This window comes from Podospora pseudopauciseta (genome assembly GCF_035222475.1).
Source record: "Podospora pseudopauciseta strain CBS 411.78 chromosome 5 map unlocalized CBS411.78m_5, whole genome shotgun sequence".
In the NCBI taxonomy this organism is placed as follows: domain Eukaryota; kingdom Fungi; phylum Ascomycota; class Sordariomycetes; order Sordariales; family Podosporaceae; genus Podospora; species Podospora pseudopauciseta.
The window spans coordinates 1,610,038-1,631,608 of record NW_026946665.1 but is presented as its reverse complement, the minus strand read 5'-3'; the positions used below and the strand labels follow the sequence as shown (position 1 = coordinate 1,631,608).

Sequence of the window (21,571 nt, the reverse complement as noted above, 5' to 3'; positions counted from 1 at the left end):
ACTTTACCAAACCTCAAGATACAGCAGGAGTAGGAAGAAGAGAACCATTTGTGAGGTGAGGTGCTTGGGGACCAATCCTGCATCCCCAATTAATTACAGCGGCGCATTCATGGCCTGTGATTAGCTAGGGCCAATCAGACGGCAGGAGATGGGTCCAGATATAGTTTAGCGCACAGGAAATGCGTGCTTGATAAATCGAGCAGCATCCATCCCCCAGCTTTTGCCGATGCTTGCTAAAGGTGCTGCTTCCCAAATCCCAGTTGGACCCATTTTCTTTTGGGGGTTGGAACTGCTGGTGCCTTCGTCACGGTCTCGGTCCCTTCTTTTCCAGCTGCATTCTGCCATCAGCAGCACGTCTTGGGACTGATCACCCTTCAATTGCCCACGCGCACTCGCGCGCTCTTCTTTGCTTCGTTGGGGGTTCTTTTGTTTTTTTTTTAATTAACCTCATCTGTCTAGATAAATCTCCCTCCCGCCATCAACATCGAATTGCTTGCTCGCCATCGACGCTCCAGCTCGACATCTCGATCGATCCCGATGTGCTTATGACGAGCTACTTGCCAACTCTACACGTCGGGCTTGAATAGTTTGCGAGATGGAGAAGAAGAGGAAGCTTCCAGCACGCGCTGCCGCCCGGGTTGAGCAGGCTGCCAAACGGAGGCATACCGATTCGACACCAAAGTCCGTCTCCAAATCTGCGACGCCGACACCTGCCCCGGCTCCAGAACCAGAACCCGCCCCGGTTGAAGAGGTTCCAACGCCGTTACCGAAATCGATCAGTGCTGGCAAGCCCCTGCCAACCGTCGACTCGCCACAACCAAACGATCTCTCAAATAAGGATTATCAGTCGGTCACAGAAAGGTGCGCTCCCTTGGCTTGTCATGCTGTGGCAGGGCGAAATGCTGACATATTCTTTCCAGTGGTGTCCTTTCCGAGTCTCTCGCACGATCACGGCAGCAATGGATGTCGGAAGCCATATTCCCAAAGTATTGGTCCAAACCGGTCAAGAAGAAGGGACAAATCATTGAGGAACCGAACAACCCGCCAAAGGACAGCATGGTGAAGCTGGGAAATGTGACCATTATCGTGGAGCCGCACAGTTTCGAGGCAACCATGTATGCTGTCAAGGACCCGAAACCGCCTCCGCCTCCACCGATCACCCAGCGACCAGTTCTGCAATATGGTCCCCCGAATGGGGTCATGCCCCCACCGGCTACCCCAAAAGTGACACAATCTGCCGAGCCGCCGTCTTCTGCTCCCGCGCCAGCGACTCAACCTCCAAGTCAAGCTCAGACACAGACGAAAGCACCAAGTCAGGCGCGACCGCAAACCCAGACACCGACCCAGACTCCCACTCTTCCGGCGGCGCAGCCAGCTGGGGTAAATTCGCAAGGACCGGGTCAGCCGCCAACTCCCAACCAACCGCCGGCTCCAGAAGTATCGCGCATGACGCCCACCATACCTGCAGCTCTGCCTAGACCAGTTGCCTCTCCACGAGGCATGGAATCAGTCCTGTCTCCAGGAACAGTCACCCCGCAACCACCAGCGAGGCCACATATCACGGCGCCGTTTGGCACCCAGCCGCCACGACTTCCACCTTCGCCCAATCCCACCATGGTGGCGGGCGCAGGCGCTGCGGCTTTCCCTGCCGGGCAAAGCCCCGCGCTGGCTAAACCTCCGATGAATGGTGCTCCGGCGGCCCCAGGGACACCTGCGCAAGGAAAACCGGCGCCGGGAACAGATCCGATCATCTTGATGCTGGCCTCTAGAGCAGGGACTGATGCCGAGCTGCGAGATCTAATGAAGCGTGTCGCCAATGGCGAAGCTGCCAAACAAGAGCTTGCCCGATTCCAGGCCATCATTGATGCCATCACAGCGGAGAATAAGCGCAGCGGTAGCACCGCTGGGCCTTCAGCTGAAAGGCTACTGGTAGACGGCCGTACAGTGAAGTACTTTGCGGATGAAGTCAAGGCCATCCTGGATATTGTCTTGACCTCTAATGCCAAGCAAACATCTGCAGATTTGAGAGCACCGAATGGGTGCGATCCGCTCATTGTGGCCTTGGTCAAAAAGGCCCTGGATGACATTAAGACGAGGGAAATGGTCCGACGTGTATCGGAGAACAAGACCCAGTTCTCAGACGCTACTGACCTGAAGCTGATAATTGATCAGCTGCGGACGGCGTTGAAGGAGAAGGAAGCCCACCCCCCGAAGACGCCAGCGTCGGTAACGACACCTACAGTAGCCAAGCACACCAATGGAGTGAATAGCAGTGGCAACAATTCGGCCTCCTCTACACCAGTCCCACAAACGGCGCCTCAGCCACAGCAAGCCCTTCGATCCAAAGGACCACCACCGCCTCCCAAGCCAGATTATTCGGCTGTCCTTTTTGAGTTTGCTGGTGGCAATGGTGATCGATACATGTTTCCGAAATTCAGCATTCTGGAACAGATACCAATGTCTCCCGGAGCGGGACAGCAAGTCGTGGCGTCTTTCCTGGTAGTCCGCCGGGGCAGCAAGTCAGAGTATCCGCAGGCGGACCCCGACCAAGATTATTACGAGCCCCTCACCGTGAGGCTCTTGGCCCCCAGCGGCCGCCACCTCGAGAATCTCTTTCGAGTTGTGGCTCCTCAGGAAGAGGTTCGGCGCTATATGGAGGGGATAATGGAGACGATGACGAGGTCAGAGTATGTCCTGCTGGCCATGCGGCTGCCGAGGCGCGACGGCACAGAGACAGGAGATACCGAGATGGGCGGAATAACCAACGGGGCCGCCAAGGACAAGGAGGCTGAGATGGAAGAAAGGGAAAAGAAGCCGGCACACCAAACCCCGTCTGCCCCGCAGGTTTTGTGGGCTACCAACCCGCCCAAGATCGAGATGACTGAGCTGAGCTCACGGTCTAGGGGTAGCGGCAAGCACCCCAAGGTGGAAATGCAGGAGCTGGCCTCACGGTCGAGGGGGTTGGTGTATAATGGTGTGGAGGCAGCCGACGAAGATGCGCAGTACCAAAGCTTTATTGCGACGGTGGCTGGCAAGGCGAGCAGGGAGTAGGCTGGTGGTTGGTTGGTGCTAGGTGGAAAATATTTGTATCAACTCTTCATCCTTGTGGAACTATGCTCTTGCTTTCTTTCTTTCTTTTTTTTTTCGGGACAACAGCGCGTTGCGGATGGTGGGGATACCTGGGCAAAACTGAAAAATATGTGTTGCCCGCGCGCGGAAATTCTTGCCTTTGTTTTTATTACTATTTTTTATTCTCAGTATCCTCATTTTTGGTGATGGGGTTGGGTGCTGGGCTGCTACTAGGTTTCAAGATCTCTCTCTCTTTGTGTGTTGCGCGACAAGAGACTTGAGGTATTCATGGGCTGGAGTTTTGGGACTTTGACGTGGGGCTGAACTTTTTCTTTGGTTACGAATAAACTACTGCTGTGTGTATTTGCCCCTATTTAACATGAAAGATTCTATGGAGATGGGTGAAAGGGTGGTGTTGTTGTTGTGTGTTACATGATCGACTTGTTGTATATTCTGCTCATCAACGACTTAGAACCAAACACCTCTATCCCTTACGACGAAACCATCATCGCTCTCACAAGATACTAACAGCACGAAGGTAATCCACCTCCGCGCCCCCCTTGACCCCGTCCCGATCGGTCCCCCAGCTGACGTGTTTCCACTCCTGCAGGACTTGCTGCGTCTCGTCCAGGTTTTGGTTCACGCTCTCCCAGGCATCGCTCCCTAGGACCAACCTGACGGGTACTTTTTCGCCCTTTTGGATCTTGTTGATGACTGAGACCATGGTTTTTGCCATTTTGGAGGGGGACCCGGGCATGTAAGCTGGCGGATCACGGGTGAACATGGTTATCAGGGAGGTTATTCCTTGGGCGTAGGGTGTTTCTTGTGGTGGTGGTGGTGGTGATAAGAGGGAGGAGGGGGAGGGGGAGGGGGAGAGGGATGATTGGCGCGGTTGGCCAAGGTTGGTGACTGTGCCACCGCATTCGAAGGCCAGGACGGAGATGTGGAAGGGGAGGAGTTCCTTCGCGAGGGAGGTGATTGTGGTGGAGAGGGCGGATTTGGAGGCGGAGTAGTGGGACATGAAGGGGAGGGGGGTGTAGGTTGATGAGGAGGAGGTGAAGGCTATTGTTACGCCCTTACGGTTGTTCCGGAAGAGAGGTAGAAATGCTTGGGTGAGGCGCATGGGGCCGAAGAGGTTGACGGTGTAGATTTGGGAGATGTATTCTTCGCTGATGTCTGGGGTTAGCGAGGGGTTGGGAAACGGGAAAGGGGATAAGGGTGGACGTACGAGGCTTCTTCGAAGGGTTTCATGGCTGACATGCCTGCGTTGTTGAATAGGACGTCGATGCCGCCTGGGAAGAGGTCCCAGGCTTGGGCGGCGATGGATTGGAGGTGGGGGAGGGGGGAGGCGATGTCTAGTTCTAACAACTTGAGGTTGTCGGGGTGGGAGGTGACGAGGTCGGAGGGGAAACGGGAGACGATGTTTCTCCCCGTGGCGATGACGTTTTGAGATTGGGAGAGGAGCTGTTGGACTAGGGCGAGGCCGATGCCGGAGGTGGTGCCGGTTATGAGGTAAGTCTTGGGGGAGGACATTTTGTGTTGGTTTCTGTAGGGTTGCGTTGGAGTGGTTATGTGGTAGTTGTTATTGGAACTTGTACTCGTGATGATGATGATTTACAAGATGAGATGAAGGAGACAACAGCATCTTTATACACGAACGCTCCATCGTACAATCACTCAATACCAGGGAACTCCCGGGCTCACGAATGTCTCAGTATCTCCGAGTACAACCCCCATCTCACAGGTTCGTCAGACACAATGCAGCGGAATGTCGTCCGGCCAGAGCGGATACACACCCCGGAGGCTGCGGAGGTGTGGGTCCATGCGGACGGCAGCGAGTGGGGCATTTGCGGGCGGTGCGGGCGGTGCGGGCGGTGCGGCCGATGCGGACGGGTGGGTCCCCGACTAACCACCAGACCAGCCAAATGTGCTGCTCAATGCGGTCAACTTTTCCGCATCTGCGCTTTCACCGCGCTCAGATGCAGCAGATAAGAAGAATTACGAGTGTCTTGAAAGGGACGGTCATATTCGGCAGAGAGATGTTGGTCGAACATGTCACACCTCATATGGTGCTCGGTCTCGGGAATTAGGGGATGGTCCTCGTCCATGGCAATGTGTCTTGGTGGTGTCCAGAAACAGTTTTCAATTTTATGGGGGAACGAGATAAACTAGGGGGTATGAATGAACCCAATCGCTAAAAGGAACAACGGTAAAGACAGAAGAACCGCATCACGACCAGTCCGAACCCCATCCAAGCTGACGGTTGACATGCGCAATGGCCGTGACACCTCGTCTCACAAAGCTCGGAGCATTGACCGCGTCCATAACGTCAGCCACAACATCCGGCCCATCAGTGTGAGACGCAACAAGATCATTGTGGTCCAGACACGCCTGCCTCTTCCCCAAAACAGCACGGCTGATGGCCCTTGCCCAGGTGTTGTAGATATGATCCTCCGACATGCTGACATAGGCCAGTCTGCCATTTTCCTGCGGCCTGGAAAAGTCCCAATCCGCCGTCACAACCTCAAAGGTCTTGGTGAAGAAGTATAAGAATGGCCAGGAGAAGATCCACAGGAAGGTGAGATAGAAGATCCAGCGGATCCAGTTCGTGTGGCGCCACCTGTTGATCCAGCAGTCGTTGTAGATGAATACATATTCGTCCTTGACCGGGAAGGTGATGCAGACGCTGCCGCGGTAGTTGGTGCTGCGGACGAGAGCGTCGAGCTGACTTCGAAGTTTCTCCTCGTCAAAGCCAACAACACGACGGCGGAGGACAAAACATTTGACGGTGGCATGGCTGGCGCAGTAACGGTGGCACCACTCAGCCAGGGTAGGTTTGGGGCCTGTGCCAACCTCGATGTCTTGTTTGTATCCAGGGGCTCTTTTTCTGAAGACAGTGCCTCGACAGGTCTTTTCGTTATTCTCAACCGTACGTGTCTCACGCCATGAGAGCTGAGTGGCGACATCAGAGAAGAGATAGGGCGTGAGTTCGACAGAGACTTCAAAGTCGGTCACGGCTTTCTCAGTCTTTTTGCCGTTCTCCTCCACCATCTGCCGGTGAGTACCATGGATTCTCACGAATGGCCTGGGTGGCTTTGCAGCAGAGATGTTGATCTGTTTCTCTAGAAGCTTAGGGTCGGCTTCGAACACCGAGGTGACAAAGACCTCGACTCCAGTGTTCTGGTCAACTTGCTTGGGTGCCAGGTCGGCGGACTGGCCGAATTGAGTTCCAGGTGGTAAAAGAGGGGCACCGCTGCCAGCGTCATTGTCAATGTCAGAGTAGAGAGGTGGGAGGTCATCAGTTCCCAGGTCGGGAGCATCGAGATCAAGAGGAAAGGCTGGGTCGCTAACACCACCGGTGGGAGTGTGGAGTGACAAGGCGTCAGGGTCGGCGTCGGCACTGCTACCGGCGCCGGGTGTATAAGCCGGAGGGGTTGGTTTGCCCATGCTTGCAATTGCTACCGTCTGGCCTGAGATGTAGGTGCTTGATTGAGATGATGTTGGACGAGCATGAAAAAGAAAGCTGAATAGATTGCGAATAAAGAGAAGTTGAACCACAAACACCGAGAGGACGGCAGGGGTCGGGAACTGAGCACTGCACACTTGGGCGGCGACAGGCAACAGTGGCGGAGCGCTGTCGTTTGGATTGAAACATCTGCTGCGTAACCAATCAGAAGCTCATCGCCCCGCAATCTGAGGTGAGCACTCGATCCATACTTTTTGTGTGACTTCAACAAGGCTGGATGATTTTGTATCTTGACATTTAGTATGCTCTAAGAAAGCGAAATGAGGCCGGTATATCTCGGGATACCTACTGATGATGAGTGTCGGTCGACGCAATATCGTTGACAACAGTGAACCGAGCAATACTGCATAAGACTTATCGATAAAGAGCTGGGCGTTGAGACCCACCATTACAAACTCCCAAAGCTTGGAGGGGGGCCCGCGTCGAAGTAACCTGGAAGCTGCCCCGCACACCTGCTTGAAACACCAAGCTCCGTTGCCGACACGACACCACAACTCTGCTGCCGAAGTTCCAAAAAGGAGAGACTTGAACCTTTCATGCATCTCGAATCTTCGCACATTTGTTTCCACGTCCCAGATATTGCCCAAACATGTCGACCGAATCGAAAGAGGTCGACCCGACCAAGGAGCAGGAGAAGGCTGCTGAAGCTCTCGTCAACCTAAGCTCTGCCAAGGGCACCACAGCCGAGTCGGAAGGGGAGTCGGGGTCCGAAGCGGAGGAGACACAACAAGCAGGCGCAAACACAGAAGCTCCCGCAAAGAAGAAGAAGAAGAGCAAGAAGAAAAAGGCCAAACAAGCTCTTGCTCAAGCCCTCGGCGGAGGCCCTCCCAAAGAGCTGACCGCCGCCGATGTCGAGGCCGACCCCAAGAAGGCCATCGCGGGCCTCTCAAACGACCAGATCGCTGAATTCCTCACCCTCAACCCTGCCTTGCGGAATGAACTTCTCGGCGCACAGGATGCCCCGGGCTCGTCGGACAACACGGCCAAAGCCATCGAAGCCTTCAAGAAGCTCAAGTTACAGGATATCATGACCGGGTTGGCAACGAGTGGCAAGAACCGCAAGGATATGGCTTCGTACAAGTTCTGGAGCACACAACCAGTACCTCAGTTCGATGAGGAGCCCAAGCTCATCGAGGAGGGTCCCGTCAGAGTCCAAAAAGTGGAGGACATTCCAACCGAACCCATTGAACTTGCGCTTCCACAGTTCCGCTGGGTCACGATGGATCTCACGGACGAGAGGCAGTTGGAAGAGGTAGAGAAGCTTCTGTATGGTCACTACGTGGAGGATGACGAGGCCATGTTTAGGTTCAAGTACTCTGGCTCTCTGCTGAGGTGGTCTTTGCTGTCTCCGGGATGGCGCAAGGAATGGCACGTTGGGATTCGCACTGGCGATACCCTTTGCGCTTTCATTTCTGCCATCCCAACCCAGATGCGGATACGGGACAAGATTCTTCAAAGCTCCGAGGTCAACTTCCTCTGCATTCACAAGAAGCTCAGAGGGAAGCGCCTTGCGCCAGTGCTCATCAAGGAGATTACACGGCGCATCAACCTTGATGGCATCTGGCAGGCCATTTACACGGGTGGCATTGTCCTCCCTCGGCCAGTTAGTACCTGCCGATACTACCACCGCGCCTTGAACTGGATGAAGCTGTATGAGGTTGGCTTCAGCCCATGCCCAACCAACAGCACCCCCAAGTTGCAAGATATTAGGTTCAGGGTCCCCGAGAACACGTCGACTCGTGGGCTCCGTGAGATGGAAGCCAGGGATCTCAACGCGGTGCAGGTTCTCGTCGAGGCGTACCTGAAGCGCTTTGATCTGACTCCAGTGTGGTCCAAGGAAGAGGTGTCGCATTGGTTGTTGCATAACAAAGAGGCGCCTGGTGAGCGTGTGATTTGGTCATATGTTGTTGAGGTTAGCATCTCGCCCCGTTTATGTCTGTTCTGCGCTAACATGTCTCCAGGGCGACGACGGCAAAATCACCGACTTCTTCTCCTTCTACTGCCTCGAGTCGTCGGTCATCCGGTCCAAGAAGCACTCTGCCATTCGCGCCGCCTACCTCTTCTACTACGCCTCGGATGTTGCTCTCAAGAGCCCTGACGACCGCCCGGCCCTCAAGGCTCGTCTTAATGCCCTCATGGCTGATATGCTCATTCTTGCCAAGAAGGCCAAGTTTGACGTGTTCAATGCGCTGTCGCTGATGGATAACTCGCTGTTCTTGGAGCAGCAAAAGTTCCACCCCGGTGATGGGCAGCTTCACTACTATCTATTCAACTACAAGGCCAACCCTGTCCACGGTGGTGTCAACAAGAGGAATTTGCTGGAGGAGAACACGTCTAGCGGTGTGGGCTTTGTAATGCTTTGAGTCAGGGCCATGTAATAGCTTCGAGTTGTTGGGATGCGTGTTTGGTGGTGGTAGCGTGAAAGCAAAAGGCGTTCAGGGAGCATTTTTCATGCTGGATACAAAAGTAGACTGTCCGGTTGTTTTTGAGCCATGTGAACTACCGCTATCAGTGATAGCATTGATCTGGATCGGCTTCTAAGAATTGTTTATGATTTGTATAAATGATAGACCACCATATCAATGTTTGCTGTCAACACCCTAACCCTTCCACCGCGGACAGTTCAGGGATATTTTGATGGATTCACATGCTGATTACGTCATTTGGGTCAGGGGGGCCGCCGTGGAGCTCGCGCCGAGGCTCAGGCTCAGGAACGCTTCGCTCCGGCGGCGATAACAACAAAAGTTGAGACAACCAGACTGCCGACCGGATATAAATTTGGCAGAAATCTATCATCCTGTCAACACCGTGCCTAAGCTAGCAGATTTATAGCATAGGATATATTTGATCTGACTACCCGTCTCGATCACAATGCAAGCCCACAAACCTCTCATTCTCCTCACTCATGGGCATCTCACTAACCTTACCAAACAGGACCCTCGACCCCCAACTCGGAATCCCCACCGTGGCCGAGACGCTCGCCCACCCGGCCTTTCCGACGGCCATCTGGAACCTGGAGCCGGACCGCAAGGGGTTGTGTCCCGTGGCGGAGGGGAGGGGAGGGCCGTTTGGGATCAACTGGGAGGTTCACGGGGATGGGCCCATCAAGCTAGTCGTACGTCCCCCTTTCTTTTCGCTTGTTTTTGGTTTCGCTTTGATGTTTGACTGGGAAGGTGAGTAGTTCATCATGGGCCTCGGCGGGCTTTTGACTGGCTGGCAGAGGCAGACGTATCACTTTGGGCATTTGAATCGGGAGAGGTACTCGGTGCTGGTGTTTGACAACCGGGGGGTGGGGGGGAGTGGGAAGCCTCTGATGAGGTATTCTAGCAGGGAGATGGCGAGGGATGTTTATGACCTCGTCACGTCGGAAGAGGTCGGGTTTCTGAAGACGGGAGAGGAGAAGAGGTGTTTGCATGTTGTGGGAATTTCGCTCGGGGGGATGATTGCGCAGGAGTTTGCGTGTTTATACCCCGGGACCATCTCGAGTTTGGGGCTCTGTTGCACGGCGACGGAGATTAAGAATTATGAGTTGACTTGGTTGGAGAATATCAAGTCGAGGTTGGGGATGTTGATGCCCAAGAGTCCGGATGAGAGTGTGGCTGGGGTGGCGAGGCAGATTTTTGCGCATGGGTGGCTGCCGTTGCCGGATGATGCGGAGGTGCCTGTTGCTGGGAAAGATCCGAAAGTTTTGCCGCCTGCGGGGACGGATTTGAAGGAGTATGGGAGGTTTGAGAGTAATGCGCAGAGGTTTGTAGCGCAGGAGATGCACAAGAGGATGGATAAGGAGCGGTTTGGGTTGAAGGGGTTTTTGTTGCAGTTGATTGCTGCTGGGTGGCATTACAAGAGTGAGAAGCAACTGCAGGAGATGGCTGATAAGGTGGGGAGGGAGAGGATTTTGGTCATGCATGGGACGGAGGATGGGATGATTAGCTCGCCGCATGGGGAGGTGTTGATGGAGTGGCTGAAGCCGGGGAAGGGGTTGGTGGTGGAGGGGATGGGGCATGCGCCGAGTATGGAGAGGACGAAGTGGTTTAATGAGTTGATTGGGGAGTGGTGTGAGATGGGCGAGAGGTTGGATGGGAGGGCGTGAGTGGGAGGGGGGTAGATTTGGAGAGGTATAGACAGACTTGGTGAGCCTAGTAGATGCCTATCGAAGATCGTAGATAAATAAATCCAGGGCGATTAAAGCGGGATTAGACTTTTTGCAAGACTATCACAGTCCATCACCACCAAGATGTCCGCGTTGCCTGATCAAGTAGTTGGTGGATGATTTCAAGGCCAAACCATCAACTTTAGTCGTTGATAGGGCTTGATGATCAGACAAACCGTCACCCAATTCTTCTCTTCTTGTCTCTACTCGGTCACCCTCCCAGCTTTCAGCCGTCCCATCAGCAGCTGTTGCTTCTTGCAAGGGTGGCTACAAAAATTGGCGTCTGCTCCTAGATCAATTGGCCGTAGCCGTGTTGGGCAAATAAGTCAACAATTGACCGAGGGGTCTTCGTGCACAGGCAACCCTACATTTTGTCTAGGAAAACTGTCGCTTTCAACGTCAGCCAGCTCTTCCTGTTGTTTTCAGTGTGACTGGGCGTATATCTGAGGATTTAGTCCTTAGCCGTGATATTCAAGTCTGGTGGTTTGGAAGTGGTGGTTAAAAGTGGTAGTTGAAGTGGTGATGAGAAGCCAAGCGTTGGTTTACAGTGGGCGAGTCTCTGCGAGGCCTATGTAAATGCATGATGTAGTTGCGGCCAATCGATATAGGGGCGCACGAAATTTCTGTAGCCACCCTCACTTCTTGCTTCTTCTCCGGCATCCGGTCCCAAACCATCCATCCCATAACTACTACTGTTCTATCCCCATAACACAATAGCAGGAACAATAGGTACAAACAACCAAAGAGCCACTCTGCCATCACGTCTCAAAGGTTCAAGGTCGTTCCCCACAGTTAGGTGCCACGAAAACGCACACAGCATCACCCTAGCATGAGCCATCAACGCCAGCGCATCGCAGATCAAGTTTCCCACAAAGTAGCCCACTCCCATTTTCCAGTCAAGATACCCGGTCCTTCCATCCCAAAAATTGACACTAAACGCTACCAGATGGTATTGCATGAGGAGGTTCAAGTATATACCCGACCAAAAGAACAGGACCAAATCGTACGCTGTTGCGGCGAAAGCAGAGATAATAAGAGGAGTAACGAATAAGTCGGAGTGAGTAAGGTAGACAAGGAATAGACAGAACGAGTCCAAGACGAGAAAGAAGACGGAAAATACAGTGATGACGACGATGTGCCGGAACAAAATTGTGCGCTGGGTGATGCGGTGGGGTGGCGCTGTTGACATTGACGCGGACTGTAAACTGGTGGTTGGTGTGGTAAATGTGATTGGCGAAGGGCGACTACGTCGATCTTGGTTGGTGAGGAGGCGGTGGTGTTTCTCTCCTGTGAGAAACACGATCCTGTAAGGTAGGTGTGATGATGCCTGATGAACCGGCGGGACTGATCGGGTTTGTGTTTGGGTTGGCAATATCGGGATCTCTCTCTGTTGTAGTCTGCAAGGAACGAAAACCAGGTGATGCCTGAAGACACTGGGCAAGGTCGTTTGCTTGCATGGTCCTCTGCTCACCTCTTACCTTCTATTGGCCCTGAGTTCTGTTTACCTTATTTGCTCCAATCAGGTCACTCACGATGCAAACACCCATGGTCAAGGAAGGTGGCATGGGAAATCAGAATGGACCAAAAGTATACAATATCAGAGATGAATAAGATGTTAGTGACGAAAGAGAATTATGTTTGCTTTATGTCGATCGGCCCAGCTGGAGCATATCCAAAAAGCCTCACTGTATAATCTGTATGTGTACAACCCCCCTTCCTCAGCGAGCAGATACATCTCTCTACCAAAGCATCATCAGTCATCACCAACTCTCAAAATCCCCCACAAATAAACCAACATTACAAGAACAACAATAACAGCAATGGGTATCATCAAACCGTCTCCTTCCAAACCGGCAAGAAAATAAAAACAGCCACCCAAATCGTCGCAAAGATCGCCCCTCCCACCAAGCTCTGAAACACAATTTTTCTCTGCAGCCTCCTCAGATACTTTTCCTTGACCCGCAGCCTCCTATCGAAAATCATCAACCTCGACACCGACTTCAAGAAGCCTCCCTCGTTCCTCAAAACGCTGTCCGTGTTGTCATCAAATCTCTCCCACGGCAGCCTCTGCCTTTTGGAAAACAACAAAAGGAAAAAGCAGCTGCCTCGCAGGCCAGCAAGAATGAGCGAGACACCAAGCCACCAGTTGGGCCACGCCGCCCAGGCCTCCCATCGGGTGTGGGAGCCCCGGTAGGGGACAAAGGCGCGGCACATGACGACGACATAGCCGGCAATGAGATTGGCAATGCCCAGCATGGTTGCCACGCAGACTGTCTCGAATGTCCCATTGCCTACTCCTAGGCGGACAAAGTTGCGGTGGGAGCAGTTGTGCATGAGGCCGTAGACATGGTCGGCAACTGGTTTGAGTGCGGAGGGGTGAGTCGACTTCTGCAAGTCGGCAAGAGTCTGGGCCCGAAGAGCGGCGGGGATGTTGAGCTCCTTCTCTCCGGAGGGCATAAGAAAGAGATGAATGATGGTGTCGAGTTCGTGGCGGCTGACCTGGCCGTCGGAGTTCATGAGCTTCATGGTGGCTGGAGCAGAGTCGGAGGTGCAGGAGGTGATCTGGATGGATTTGCCATTGGACTGGTCGGGGGTGAGTTGAAGGGCGGCTGGTGAGCACGAGCGGGAATTGCACATGGCGCTGGCAACGATGAGCTGGGAGATACGGTGAAGCGTCTTCTCGGGGTCTGCGTCTTCATCATCGCCGTTTTCTGGATTTTTGGTACTGCATGAACTGGCTGCCTGGCTTTCCTTGACAATGGATGAAGTCGACTCTGCTGCGCTGGGAATAGCCCCATATTCCTTCGTGTGAACTGGCGTGAGACCCTTTTCATAGGATGCTTCGTAGTTTTTGTACCTGTGCCATCCATTAGTCCTGTTGGCGGGCGAAGGTCAAGTGTAAGTGCTCACCAGATGTAGAACTCGAGGTTCTCGGCCGAGAACTCAATGTACTTGAGGTACATGTAAAAGTCATAAAGGGACATCGGACTGCATGTCTTGTTTGCGAGAATGCGGTCGAGCCTCAGGCGGCTTGGAATGGCAGCCGGAGTCGGACTCTGAGGGCGCTCGCCTGCATTGACGTGTGCCGAATATTCTTTGATGTCCCGGTACTCGGGCTTCTTGTACCAGTCAAGCCATTCTGGAACCTTGAGCGGCATGGTGACGGTGAGCAGTCTCGGAGACCGCAGAGGGAGTGAGGAGAGGGAGCAGTTCCCGGGCGGACGTTGATTCGTTTTACATTCGTGATGAAGTGAGAGAAGCAGACCAAGAAACAGGACGAGACAGCCAAGATATGTAGGGCTTGCTTGGAAATAGCGATCGAGGGGGGGAGAGGAGTCGGGTCAGGAGAAGCAGCTTTGACCACAATGCGGGCCGGGGCGCCACTCGGCGGTACCTATGACCACTGAAACGGACTGATCTCACCAATTTGGCTAGAGGCGTCAATCGTTGTTTGCTTTGACCCGGCGCTATGTATCCATAATGGCACGCAAGCCATGTGGGCCAACCAGCTGAGGCCATCAGTGCATCCACGACAACAGCTGAGCATCCGACGGGCGTCGGCATCGCAGGCATGTTTGCGAGTCTCGCGGCTCGGCAGAAGAATGAGGATCTGCTCTCTTTACCCACTCGGGCGGTATTCCTCTGTTTGCCATGACATTCACGGGGTCGAAATTCCTTGCAGCAAGGCGAAGGTCGGAGGGTCTCAGGTCAACCGTTTGCATTCTGGCGGAATGTCTCGTGTCTCGTGTCTCGTGTCTCCTGTTCGTCAGCCCTTCCGGAGCTTCTCGAACAGGGTGGGTGTCTTTCTTCTTGTCTTGGATGACGGACAATGGCGCTTTGTCTCGAGATGTCGATATCTCCAAGCCGCCATTGATGTCAATGCGTCAGAGCCCCAATCAGAGGTTGTCTCTCTTCACAAGAGGGTGTCATCGAGGACCCGAGGGGAGTCCGAGTGCATGTCTGCGGTCCCGAAGCGTTGTTGAGACGTTTGACGTCGAAACAGTGCGGGGTTGATGCAAATATATTGATCGGAGGGAGGTTTTGGGAGAACTTCCACTGGTTGACCCGCACGTGGTGGGAACCCTTTTCGGCGTAGATCTGCGACGCTCAGATCTTCCAGGCTATCGAGCAAGGTGATGTTCCACTGCTGCTGCCCTGTCATTCCTGCCAAGACCAACCCTTTCTTTTTTCGGGATGGCAGTTGCAAGGAAAAGCAGGGGCAAGGGTCCGTGGCATCCCCGCTGTCCATCGATAGCCAGTCATCGACGGTTCGTTTTTTCAGGCCGAGGATCTCCATCCACCACGCATCACGCACAGACCCTAGCTGGGAGAGGAAGCTGTCCAGGTTTGTCTCGACCACTCTAGGAATCACAAGCGAGCGAGAGATTTTTGTCGTTTGTTTGCGAGCCTTGGCCATCTGGAATGCTCTGTAGGCGGGATATGGATCGACAAGAATATCGAATTCATCGTTTCCCATCATCGCGATCGAACCTCACACTTGACAATCTCCATCCCAACAATCATCATGTCGTCGTCAGGAGGATTTAACCTTATTTCCCCTGACCCCTTTGTCTCCATGGCGTAAGCTCTAGAGAATGGGTCTGCTGCCAGCGTCGCCTTTTTACCCGCTCCTTTCTGTTCTCAAGATGACAGTGACTTAGTTGGACTAGTACTTGGATCTCGACATGAGCTGGATCCATATGCGAAGGAACGGAAGGAATAGAGAAATGCTTCTGGATCTACGAAGAATGGGCCATGCAAGGTTTTGCTGGGATTGGCCGCGGCATTCGGTGTGGACTCACGAGTGTCCAATTCGATTTGCAAAACACTCGAATGGTAGGTATCTCGACCAATGGCCGCAGCCTAATGGGGCAGCCAGACTCACAGAATTGGTCGATTTTGCATGGCTTTTGAGCCTTGGTTGATCATTCTGGTACATTTCCAACGCCATCACTTATTGCCTTTGCCCGAGGCGTCACTCGCAGTTTTCTCTGTTCTACAATTCTTTCGTCCAACACCCCGGCATAGGACAACACAGCCAACCGTCCACATACCAACTTGTAAGATGTACGGGTATTCGGCTGCTGGATCATTGACCGCCTTCATCTGGTCGAATGGAAAAGACAAATGATATGACGACCAGCCCCAGGTTCAGCTTGGCATGCAGGACAGATCTACCATCCTCCCATTCAGTCCGGGTAATATCAAAACTTTTTACTCGAGCTGCTCCCACACCTAGAACTTTCGGTTGGCTAAAGATGTTACATTCGTCCAAGCAGGAGGTAAAAATAACCTTTTGGTCGCGTGATGTTACAATTGTCCGTGTCTGGGCAGGCCAGAAGCCCTTCCCATTTGTCTTTAGGAATCGTAGCGAAGTTACATCGAGAAAAAAAATGATCGGTAACGAAAGGAGCTTTTCGTCCATTTGCGAGCAAGAATATGGTCTGGACTGTGGACTGATGAATCAGGGACCCTGGCACTGGTGTGAGGGGAGGGGGGATACAAATAGAGTGGACTTGGACCTCCAACCATTCGCTTCGCAAGGTTCGTCTTTCAACTTGGAACCTATACTCTGACCAGCAAAGACCAAATCACCACAATGCACTCCATCCTCGTCCTCGCCACTCTTCCCCTGGCTGCCTTGGCCGCTCTCAACGGCAGGTGCACAGGCAGCGCGGCCACTGGCAAGTGGGGAGAGTCTGGCATTTGCGTCAGGACATCGACTTGCAACTCGTATGGCGGCTCATACAAGACTGGTGCCTGTCCCAACGACCCGTCCGACGTCAAGTGCTGCTTGGTCGGTATCACTCCTAACGCTGCCACACAACCCTGTGGTGCCGATTCGTGGTGCACCTGGACGTCGAACGGTTGCTTGGGTAGATGGATATCTGGTACGTCTTTCCGCTCCAGTATTTCCTTGTTTTTTAGACATCAGTTATTGATCAAGTGCTTAGAACGTTGCCCTGGTGGATCAAATTACAAGTGCTGCAATATTTAGGTCAGACGGTCAACTGCAAGGATGGGGAGTTATGTGTATCCACCAGTCGAACGTTGAATACCTCTCCTAGGATTGGGGATGGCTCTATCAATGTGATGTCATCTGGAGTTCAGAATTACATATCAGCTGTTCTTTAGAAAGATCTTGATCAAGTCCACGGGCGAGTAATTGGCCCAAGTAACACGGCGAAAGATATCTGTTGCGAGGATGGGTGCTTGTAAGTACCCAAGGTAGGCAAGGTGGTCAGGCAGCCAAATTCGAATAAGTCGGTTGAGACATAGCTCCCAATACCGCAACAGCGAGCCAATCATACACACTGCGAGTGTATTAACCTGCATCCTGGGTAGCACAGCGGGGTGATGAGGCAAGCTTGAATGTAACGCTCGAGCTGGGGAACGACGTATGAATTTGGGCTAACTGGGAACCACTTCAAATTCCAGGCCACAGGAGACCTGCTTTCCTTTCCTGCGCAGCTCTTCTTGCCTCACAACTGGACTTACAACACCTTTCGGAAGACTTTGAGATGGCCACCAACACCACAGAATCAGTTGCATGCGGCAGGAAGGACTATTTCGCTTGTAGTCCTAACATCACAATCGACGGGTGTTGTCCGATAGGATACGTTTGCGGAGAGAGGACATGCCACCTCCCAGGTTGGGACGAGAACTTGAGTTCGACGGAGCCTGTAGGGCCATGTCCCAACTTTGAAGGTTACCGTGCTTGTCACGAGGATACTGGAGGTGAGCAGTCCTCTCTCTCACCTTTCATGCGAAGGCCATCTGTGAGACTAATCCTCAGCAGGGAACTGTTGCCCAGTCAACTATGCCTGCCTTTCGACCCTGCAAGCAGCTCAGCGGCTCTCTCTTTGGCACGTCTCACAACACACGTCGAAAGAGGCGCGGGGTCGTCATCGGCAATCGTAACAGACACTTCGCCCGATGCGATGGGAAGGGACAACCCGCCTATTAGCTTGCCGTCTCCTGGGGCCCAAGCTGGGACCCGGGATTCTGGCTTGAGTCAGGGAGCACAGATAGCGGTTATCGTCTCTACCACTATCATCTTTTTGCTCATTGCCATCGGGATTTATGTTGTCATCCGACGACATCGACGACGGAGTAGACGTGATAAAAGCCCTGAGGAAAGCCCGCACGTAATGGATGATGAAAAGGAGACCCAATTAGAGCTAGGCTCCAACGACCATTTCCCGTGGGAGATGCCAGCAGACAACGGGACCATGGAGCTGTCACATCACAGAGAAGCTTGAGAGTTGGAAGATACACAGTATATCCCAGAGTTGTCGGCCTATCATGGCGTGTCAGAGGTGCATGTCAAACGACACGAGAGTGGGAAGAACGAATAGTTGGGTATTTTTCAAGTCTTGGTGTTGCTCGAATCCCACTCAAATAAAGGCAGACTTCCTTTTCGCCTCAGCCACTTGAACAACCCTTTGCAACAACAATGTCGCCTGAGCTGTGTCGGTCGTATCAAGAACAGTCATATGGATAGAACCGCCCGGATGCTCCTCAACTCTGGTCTGAAACTCGTCAATGAAAAATTGAACCCCTGCTTTCACATCACCTGGGTCTCCTTGATACTCAGGATGAAAGTCAGAAATTGGGACGTGACCACTGTTGACCTTTTGCTCAAAGAGGTCTCTTTTTGTGAAGTTGACAAAGAATGTTGTGTTGGAGAACCATCTTGAGTTGACAAGGGACTCGAAAAGGTTTAATGACTCTTCCATGTTGAACTTGAAGGAGGGTATATATCAGCAATTGTGCAAGAGCGGACTTTTAGGTAGGCAAATAAAACGTACCGAGTATTTATCTTCACGTAGTCGTTCATCGTATGCCCCTACAGGAGCCTGAAAGAGGACAATATCAACATCTTCGAATTCGTGAATCCATTTTCGTCTTTCGGATCGGGAGCCTCCAACATCGTATACAGAGTAGGGTATGTTGCCAACTGTGAAGACAGAGCGTGAGATGCCTAGTGTTTGGACCACTGGTGAAATGTGCATCAAGTCCTGGTCAGTTGGCACGTAGTTTTTGTCAGAAATTCGATCAAGATGGCGCATGAAACTACAAGAGAAAATGTTAGCCGAGCATCTGAGAAAAGACACATGATGTAGGGCGCCACCTTACTATTCAACATCAAATGGCGGCTTTGACCTTTTCTTCTTGAGGTTCTTCATTGCACGAGCGCGCCAGGTCTCATCAGCCCAAACCTCGCGGATTAGCGGAACCACCCGATCACAAAAGATGATATCATCCTCATCTGCAAAGTTGTCCATCTCATGAAGAGCGATGGCGTCTTTGAGGATGTCCTGTCCATAATGTCAGTGTCCAGAGCATGAATGGTAGAGCTCCAGGGGCAGGCGACTAACCATTTTTCCACACACCAATTGAGCCACAGCGTCTTCCTGGCCAAACAGGAGTAAATAGAAAAAGCGACAAAGTTCCTGGACAACTTCACGTCTAATGCGGATTTTGTCATGAGACATCGGCATTTGACTCTGGTTGCCCCAGACATACTGCATTTGTTTCAACAGCGTGCTCTTGCCTGAACCCCCAGCTCCTAAAAGCAGGATTTTGACTTTCGAATTGAAAGGATGGCCGATGGGGATGTTGCTAGTACTGTTCCTTCTGTTGGGGACTCGGTGTATCGTTATCGTCATCCTCCTTTCGGTTTCAGCTGGCAATAGGGTCGTTGCTTCAGACAATGTTCGTCGGGATGTTTTTGGACCACGGTTCAAGAAGGTTGTTCTCCAGGCACGACCGTAAACCTTTGTGGTGAGCAGTTGGCTGTCGAATGGGAAGATGGCAGAGAGTCTCGACAGGGTGTCAGTCTCCACGGTGCATATTGAAGTTCTGTCTTCGTGCACGATCAGAGAGGCCGAGTCCTGCTCCATCGCGGCGATGGCGGTTCGTGTGGATGGCGCCTCGAGGAGCTCTCTTTGTTCAGCAAGTGATTTGGTGTTGCAGGCTGCTAGGAGTAGTGTCAAGGTGGCCGTCTGTTGTCCGAGCATCTTTTGGATGGCGTCGATATTGGATCCGTTCAAAGCGAGCTTCAACTTTCCAATGCTGCTCAACCGCACGCGTCCCTGATGTAGACTCTCGAGGTGGTTGTCGAGTTTGCTGGCCAGGATTTGGCAGCACATCAGCACCGAATCCAGGTCCATTTTTAGCTGATAGTGAGGCTCTGGTTGTGTTTCGGCCCATTCTGCTATTTTGACCAGCCCTGTTCGTAGGACGCTCAGCTGACTGGTGAGATTCATGAATAGTAGGTCGGCATCCTTGTACTGGGTGCGGAGGGTTGCAATGGCGCTGATGGATCGTGACAGGACATCGATGATGCCTGCCACCGAGCCCACAGCACCGACGATTGAAAGAGGGTCGGCCATCTCATCAGAGTAAGAGATGCTGGATATTAAAAATATGACAATTCCAAGGGATGTTCGAGAGTTCCTCAGACTCCAGGGGCAGCAGCGGGGGAAATCCTTTCATTGTGTTCAGTGTTGAGCGGAGGTGGCGGTGCATCGAGACGTCTAGGTAAACTGGCGACGGGGTTTGCGAATTGCGCAGGCAGCCTTGCCGAGCAGGCGCTTATGCGTACCTAAGGTATCTGTAGGGTCTTATCGGCCTGTGGTTGGTCGTGATTTTGCGAGGGGCGGCCTCAGTTCTTACTGCGACATTCAGATAAGCTGGCAAGATAAGCTCCCTCAGTTGGAAGTCAACCACAAAGCTCCACGAGCACCAAAGGCCTGTCAGGCTTTCCCATGAAAGGCACAATTATTGTATTGTTAAAAAGGCCTCTGTTTACAATATGGTGCCCAATGACTGTCAAGGAGAGGAGCTCAGTGAAGCGTCGAACTCCACGAAAACCAATAGCTCAGCCACCGACCGCCAAGCCAATAGCTTATGAGCTGGACAAGTCCAACACACTCAAAACCTGAGTGAGTTTGCCTCATTTTCTTTCTGAGAATTCTACAACTCAGCTGAATCATGACCAAAGATGGGCGACCACATCCTGGAAACAACCACTCTACCCCAGCACCCATGTCCCATCGATGAACGACGCGGCACTGGAGAGCTGTATATCAAGCTCCTGGTTGTCAGCGTCACTACGCTCTTCTCTTATTACCGACTTCTCAAGATCAAGGAAAAGACATGGAGTCCGCTTACTTTTGGCTCGCGCCCCTGAGTTATGTGATATCATATGTCCTGGGTCTGGTCTTCATCTTCAGTATTTACCTGTTCGGCCTACTTTCCCGGAGGTTTAGTCCAATTCTCGATCGAAACCGAGGTGACCACAATCCAGAAGCCAGACTAAAGGCGAATTTGCGATGTCTCCTTGGCAAAGTGCCCCCAAATCGGCTCACCTACCAGCAGTCAACCTCGAAAGAGAATCAACTTTTGGTTGGAGACGGGACGGAACAAACATGGAATCCAGTACCTGTGACCTGGAAGGGAACCGCAGAGATGGTCGGGAGACTGATCACAGCTACCTTCTTCCTAGCCCTATGTGTTGGGACCATTGTCCTCTACCAGTGACGAAGGGAAATGAACGCTGTTTCCACGGTGAGTCAAAGAATCTTCGAGCTAGCCTGCGCAGGTTTGGTTGTTGGGATCTTTACACTGTGTTACATCTTGCGCGTCCCAATCTTCGATCAACCTATTCCCGAGTAGCTCAACACAGAGACGATTGATTCTGTTGGCTTTATCTTCAGAGACGTCTGTCCAAGTGAGGTCACGGAGGCTGTGGGCTTTTCTCAGCTATTCAAGCATATTGCAACCACTCGGCTGGTTTGCCTCATCTTCAACTATCATCC

At 52.6% G+C, this 21,571-nt stretch overlaps 9 protein-coding genes across 9 annotated transcripts; 5 read left to right on the top strand and 4 right to left on the bottom strand.

The window, feature by feature from the left end:
* Window positions 1-257: 257 nt before the first annotated feature.
* On the top strand, window positions 258-3,051 carry QC763_511420 (uncharacterized protein; the record flags this gene model as incomplete). The annotated part of the gene is made up of 2 exons (XM_062913698.1): window positions 258-861; window positions 921-3,051. Exons 1-2 carry the CDS (start codon window positions 596-598, stop codon window positions 3,049-3,051), a joined length of 2,397 nt encoding a protein of 798 aa, XP_062765069.1. The 5' UTR covers window positions 258-595.
* Window positions 3,052-3,448: 397 nt separating this feature from the next.
* On the top strand, window positions 3,449-3,864 carry QC763_0077600 (uncharacterized protein; the record flags this gene model as incomplete). The annotated part of the gene is made up of 2 exons (XM_062906055.1): window positions 3,449-3,492; window positions 3,680-3,864. 2 exons carry the CDS (start codon window positions 3,449-3,451, stop codon window positions 3,828-3,830), a joined length of 195 nt encoding a protein of 64 aa, XP_062765068.1. The 3' UTR covers window positions 3,831-3,864.
* QC763_0077590 (uncharacterized protein) lies at window positions 3,584-4,602 on the bottom strand (the record flags this gene model as incomplete). Its single annotated transcript, XM_062906054.1, has 2 exons — window positions 3,584-4,238; window positions 4,298-4,602. The coding sequence occupies 2 exons, from the start codon at window positions 4,600-4,602 to the stop codon at window positions 3,584-3,586; spliced, it is 960 nt and encodes a 319-aa protein (XP_062765067.1).
* A 696-nt stretch (window positions 4,603-5,298) lies between these two features.
* Window positions 5,299-6,516, bottom strand: QC763_511440 (uncharacterized protein; the record flags this gene model as incomplete). Its single annotated transcript, XM_062913699.1, has 1 exon — window positions 5,299-6,516. The coding sequence occupies one exon, from the start codon at window positions 6,514-6,516 to the stop codon at window positions 5,299-5,301; it is 1,218 nt and encodes a 405-aa protein (XP_062765066.1).
* Window positions 6,517-6,831: 315 nt separating this feature from the next.
* On the top strand, window positions 6,832-10,685 carry NMT1 (glycylpeptide N-tetradecanoyltransferase; the record flags this gene model as incomplete). Its single annotated transcript, XM_062906053.1, has 4 exons — window positions 6,832-8,507; window positions 8,557-8,927; window positions 9,530-9,710; window positions 9,777-10,685. Exons 1-4 carry the CDS (start codon window positions 7,185-7,187, stop codon window positions 10,683-10,685), a joined length of 2,784 nt encoding a protein of 927 aa, XP_062765065.1. The 5' UTR covers window positions 6,832-7,184.
* Window positions 10,686-12,327: 1,642 nt separating this feature from the next.
* QC763_511470 (uncharacterized protein) lies at window positions 12,328-13,985 on the bottom strand. Its single transcript, XM_062913700.1, has 2 exons — window positions 13,656-13,985; window positions 12,328-13,602 (listed from the first exon to the last, which is right to left on the bottom strand). The coding sequence occupies exons 1-2, from the start codon at window positions 13,901-13,903 to the stop codon at window positions 12,576-12,578; spliced, it is 1,275 nt and encodes a 424-aa protein (XP_062765064.1). The 5' UTR covers window positions 13,904-13,985; the 3' UTR covers window positions 12,328-12,575.
* Window positions 13,986-15,919: 1,934 nt separating this feature from the next.
* On the top strand, window positions 15,920-16,743 carry QC763_511480 (uncharacterized protein; the record flags this gene model as incomplete). The annotated part of the gene is made up of 2 exons (XM_062913701.1): window positions 15,920-16,636; window positions 16,700-16,743. Exons 1-2 carry the CDS (start codon window positions 16,345-16,347, stop codon window positions 16,741-16,743), a joined length of 336 nt encoding a protein of 111 aa, XP_062765063.1. The 5' UTR covers window positions 15,920-16,344.
* Window positions 16,744-17,266: 523 nt separating this feature from the next.
* Window positions 17,267-18,007, top strand: QC763_0077540 (uncharacterized protein; the record flags this gene model as incomplete). Its single annotated transcript, XM_062906052.1, has 1 exon — window positions 17,267-18,007. One exon carries the CDS (start codon window positions 17,267-17,269, stop codon window positions 18,005-18,007), a length of 741 nt encoding a protein of 246 aa, XP_062765062.1.
* Window positions 18,008-18,106: 99 nt separating this feature from the next.
* Window positions 18,107-20,360, bottom strand: QC763_511490 (uncharacterized protein). The gene is made up of 4 exons (XM_062913702.1): window positions 19,127-20,360; window positions 18,885-19,066; window positions 18,557-18,821; window positions 18,107-18,490 (listed from the first exon to the last, which is right to left on the bottom strand). The coding sequence occupies exons 1-4, from the start codon at window positions 20,141-20,143 to the stop codon at window positions 18,143-18,145; spliced, it is 1,812 nt and encodes a 603-aa protein (XP_062765061.1). The 5' UTR covers window positions 20,144-20,360; the 3' UTR covers window positions 18,107-18,142.
* Between the last annotated feature and the right edge of the window lie 1,211 nt (window positions 20,361-21,571).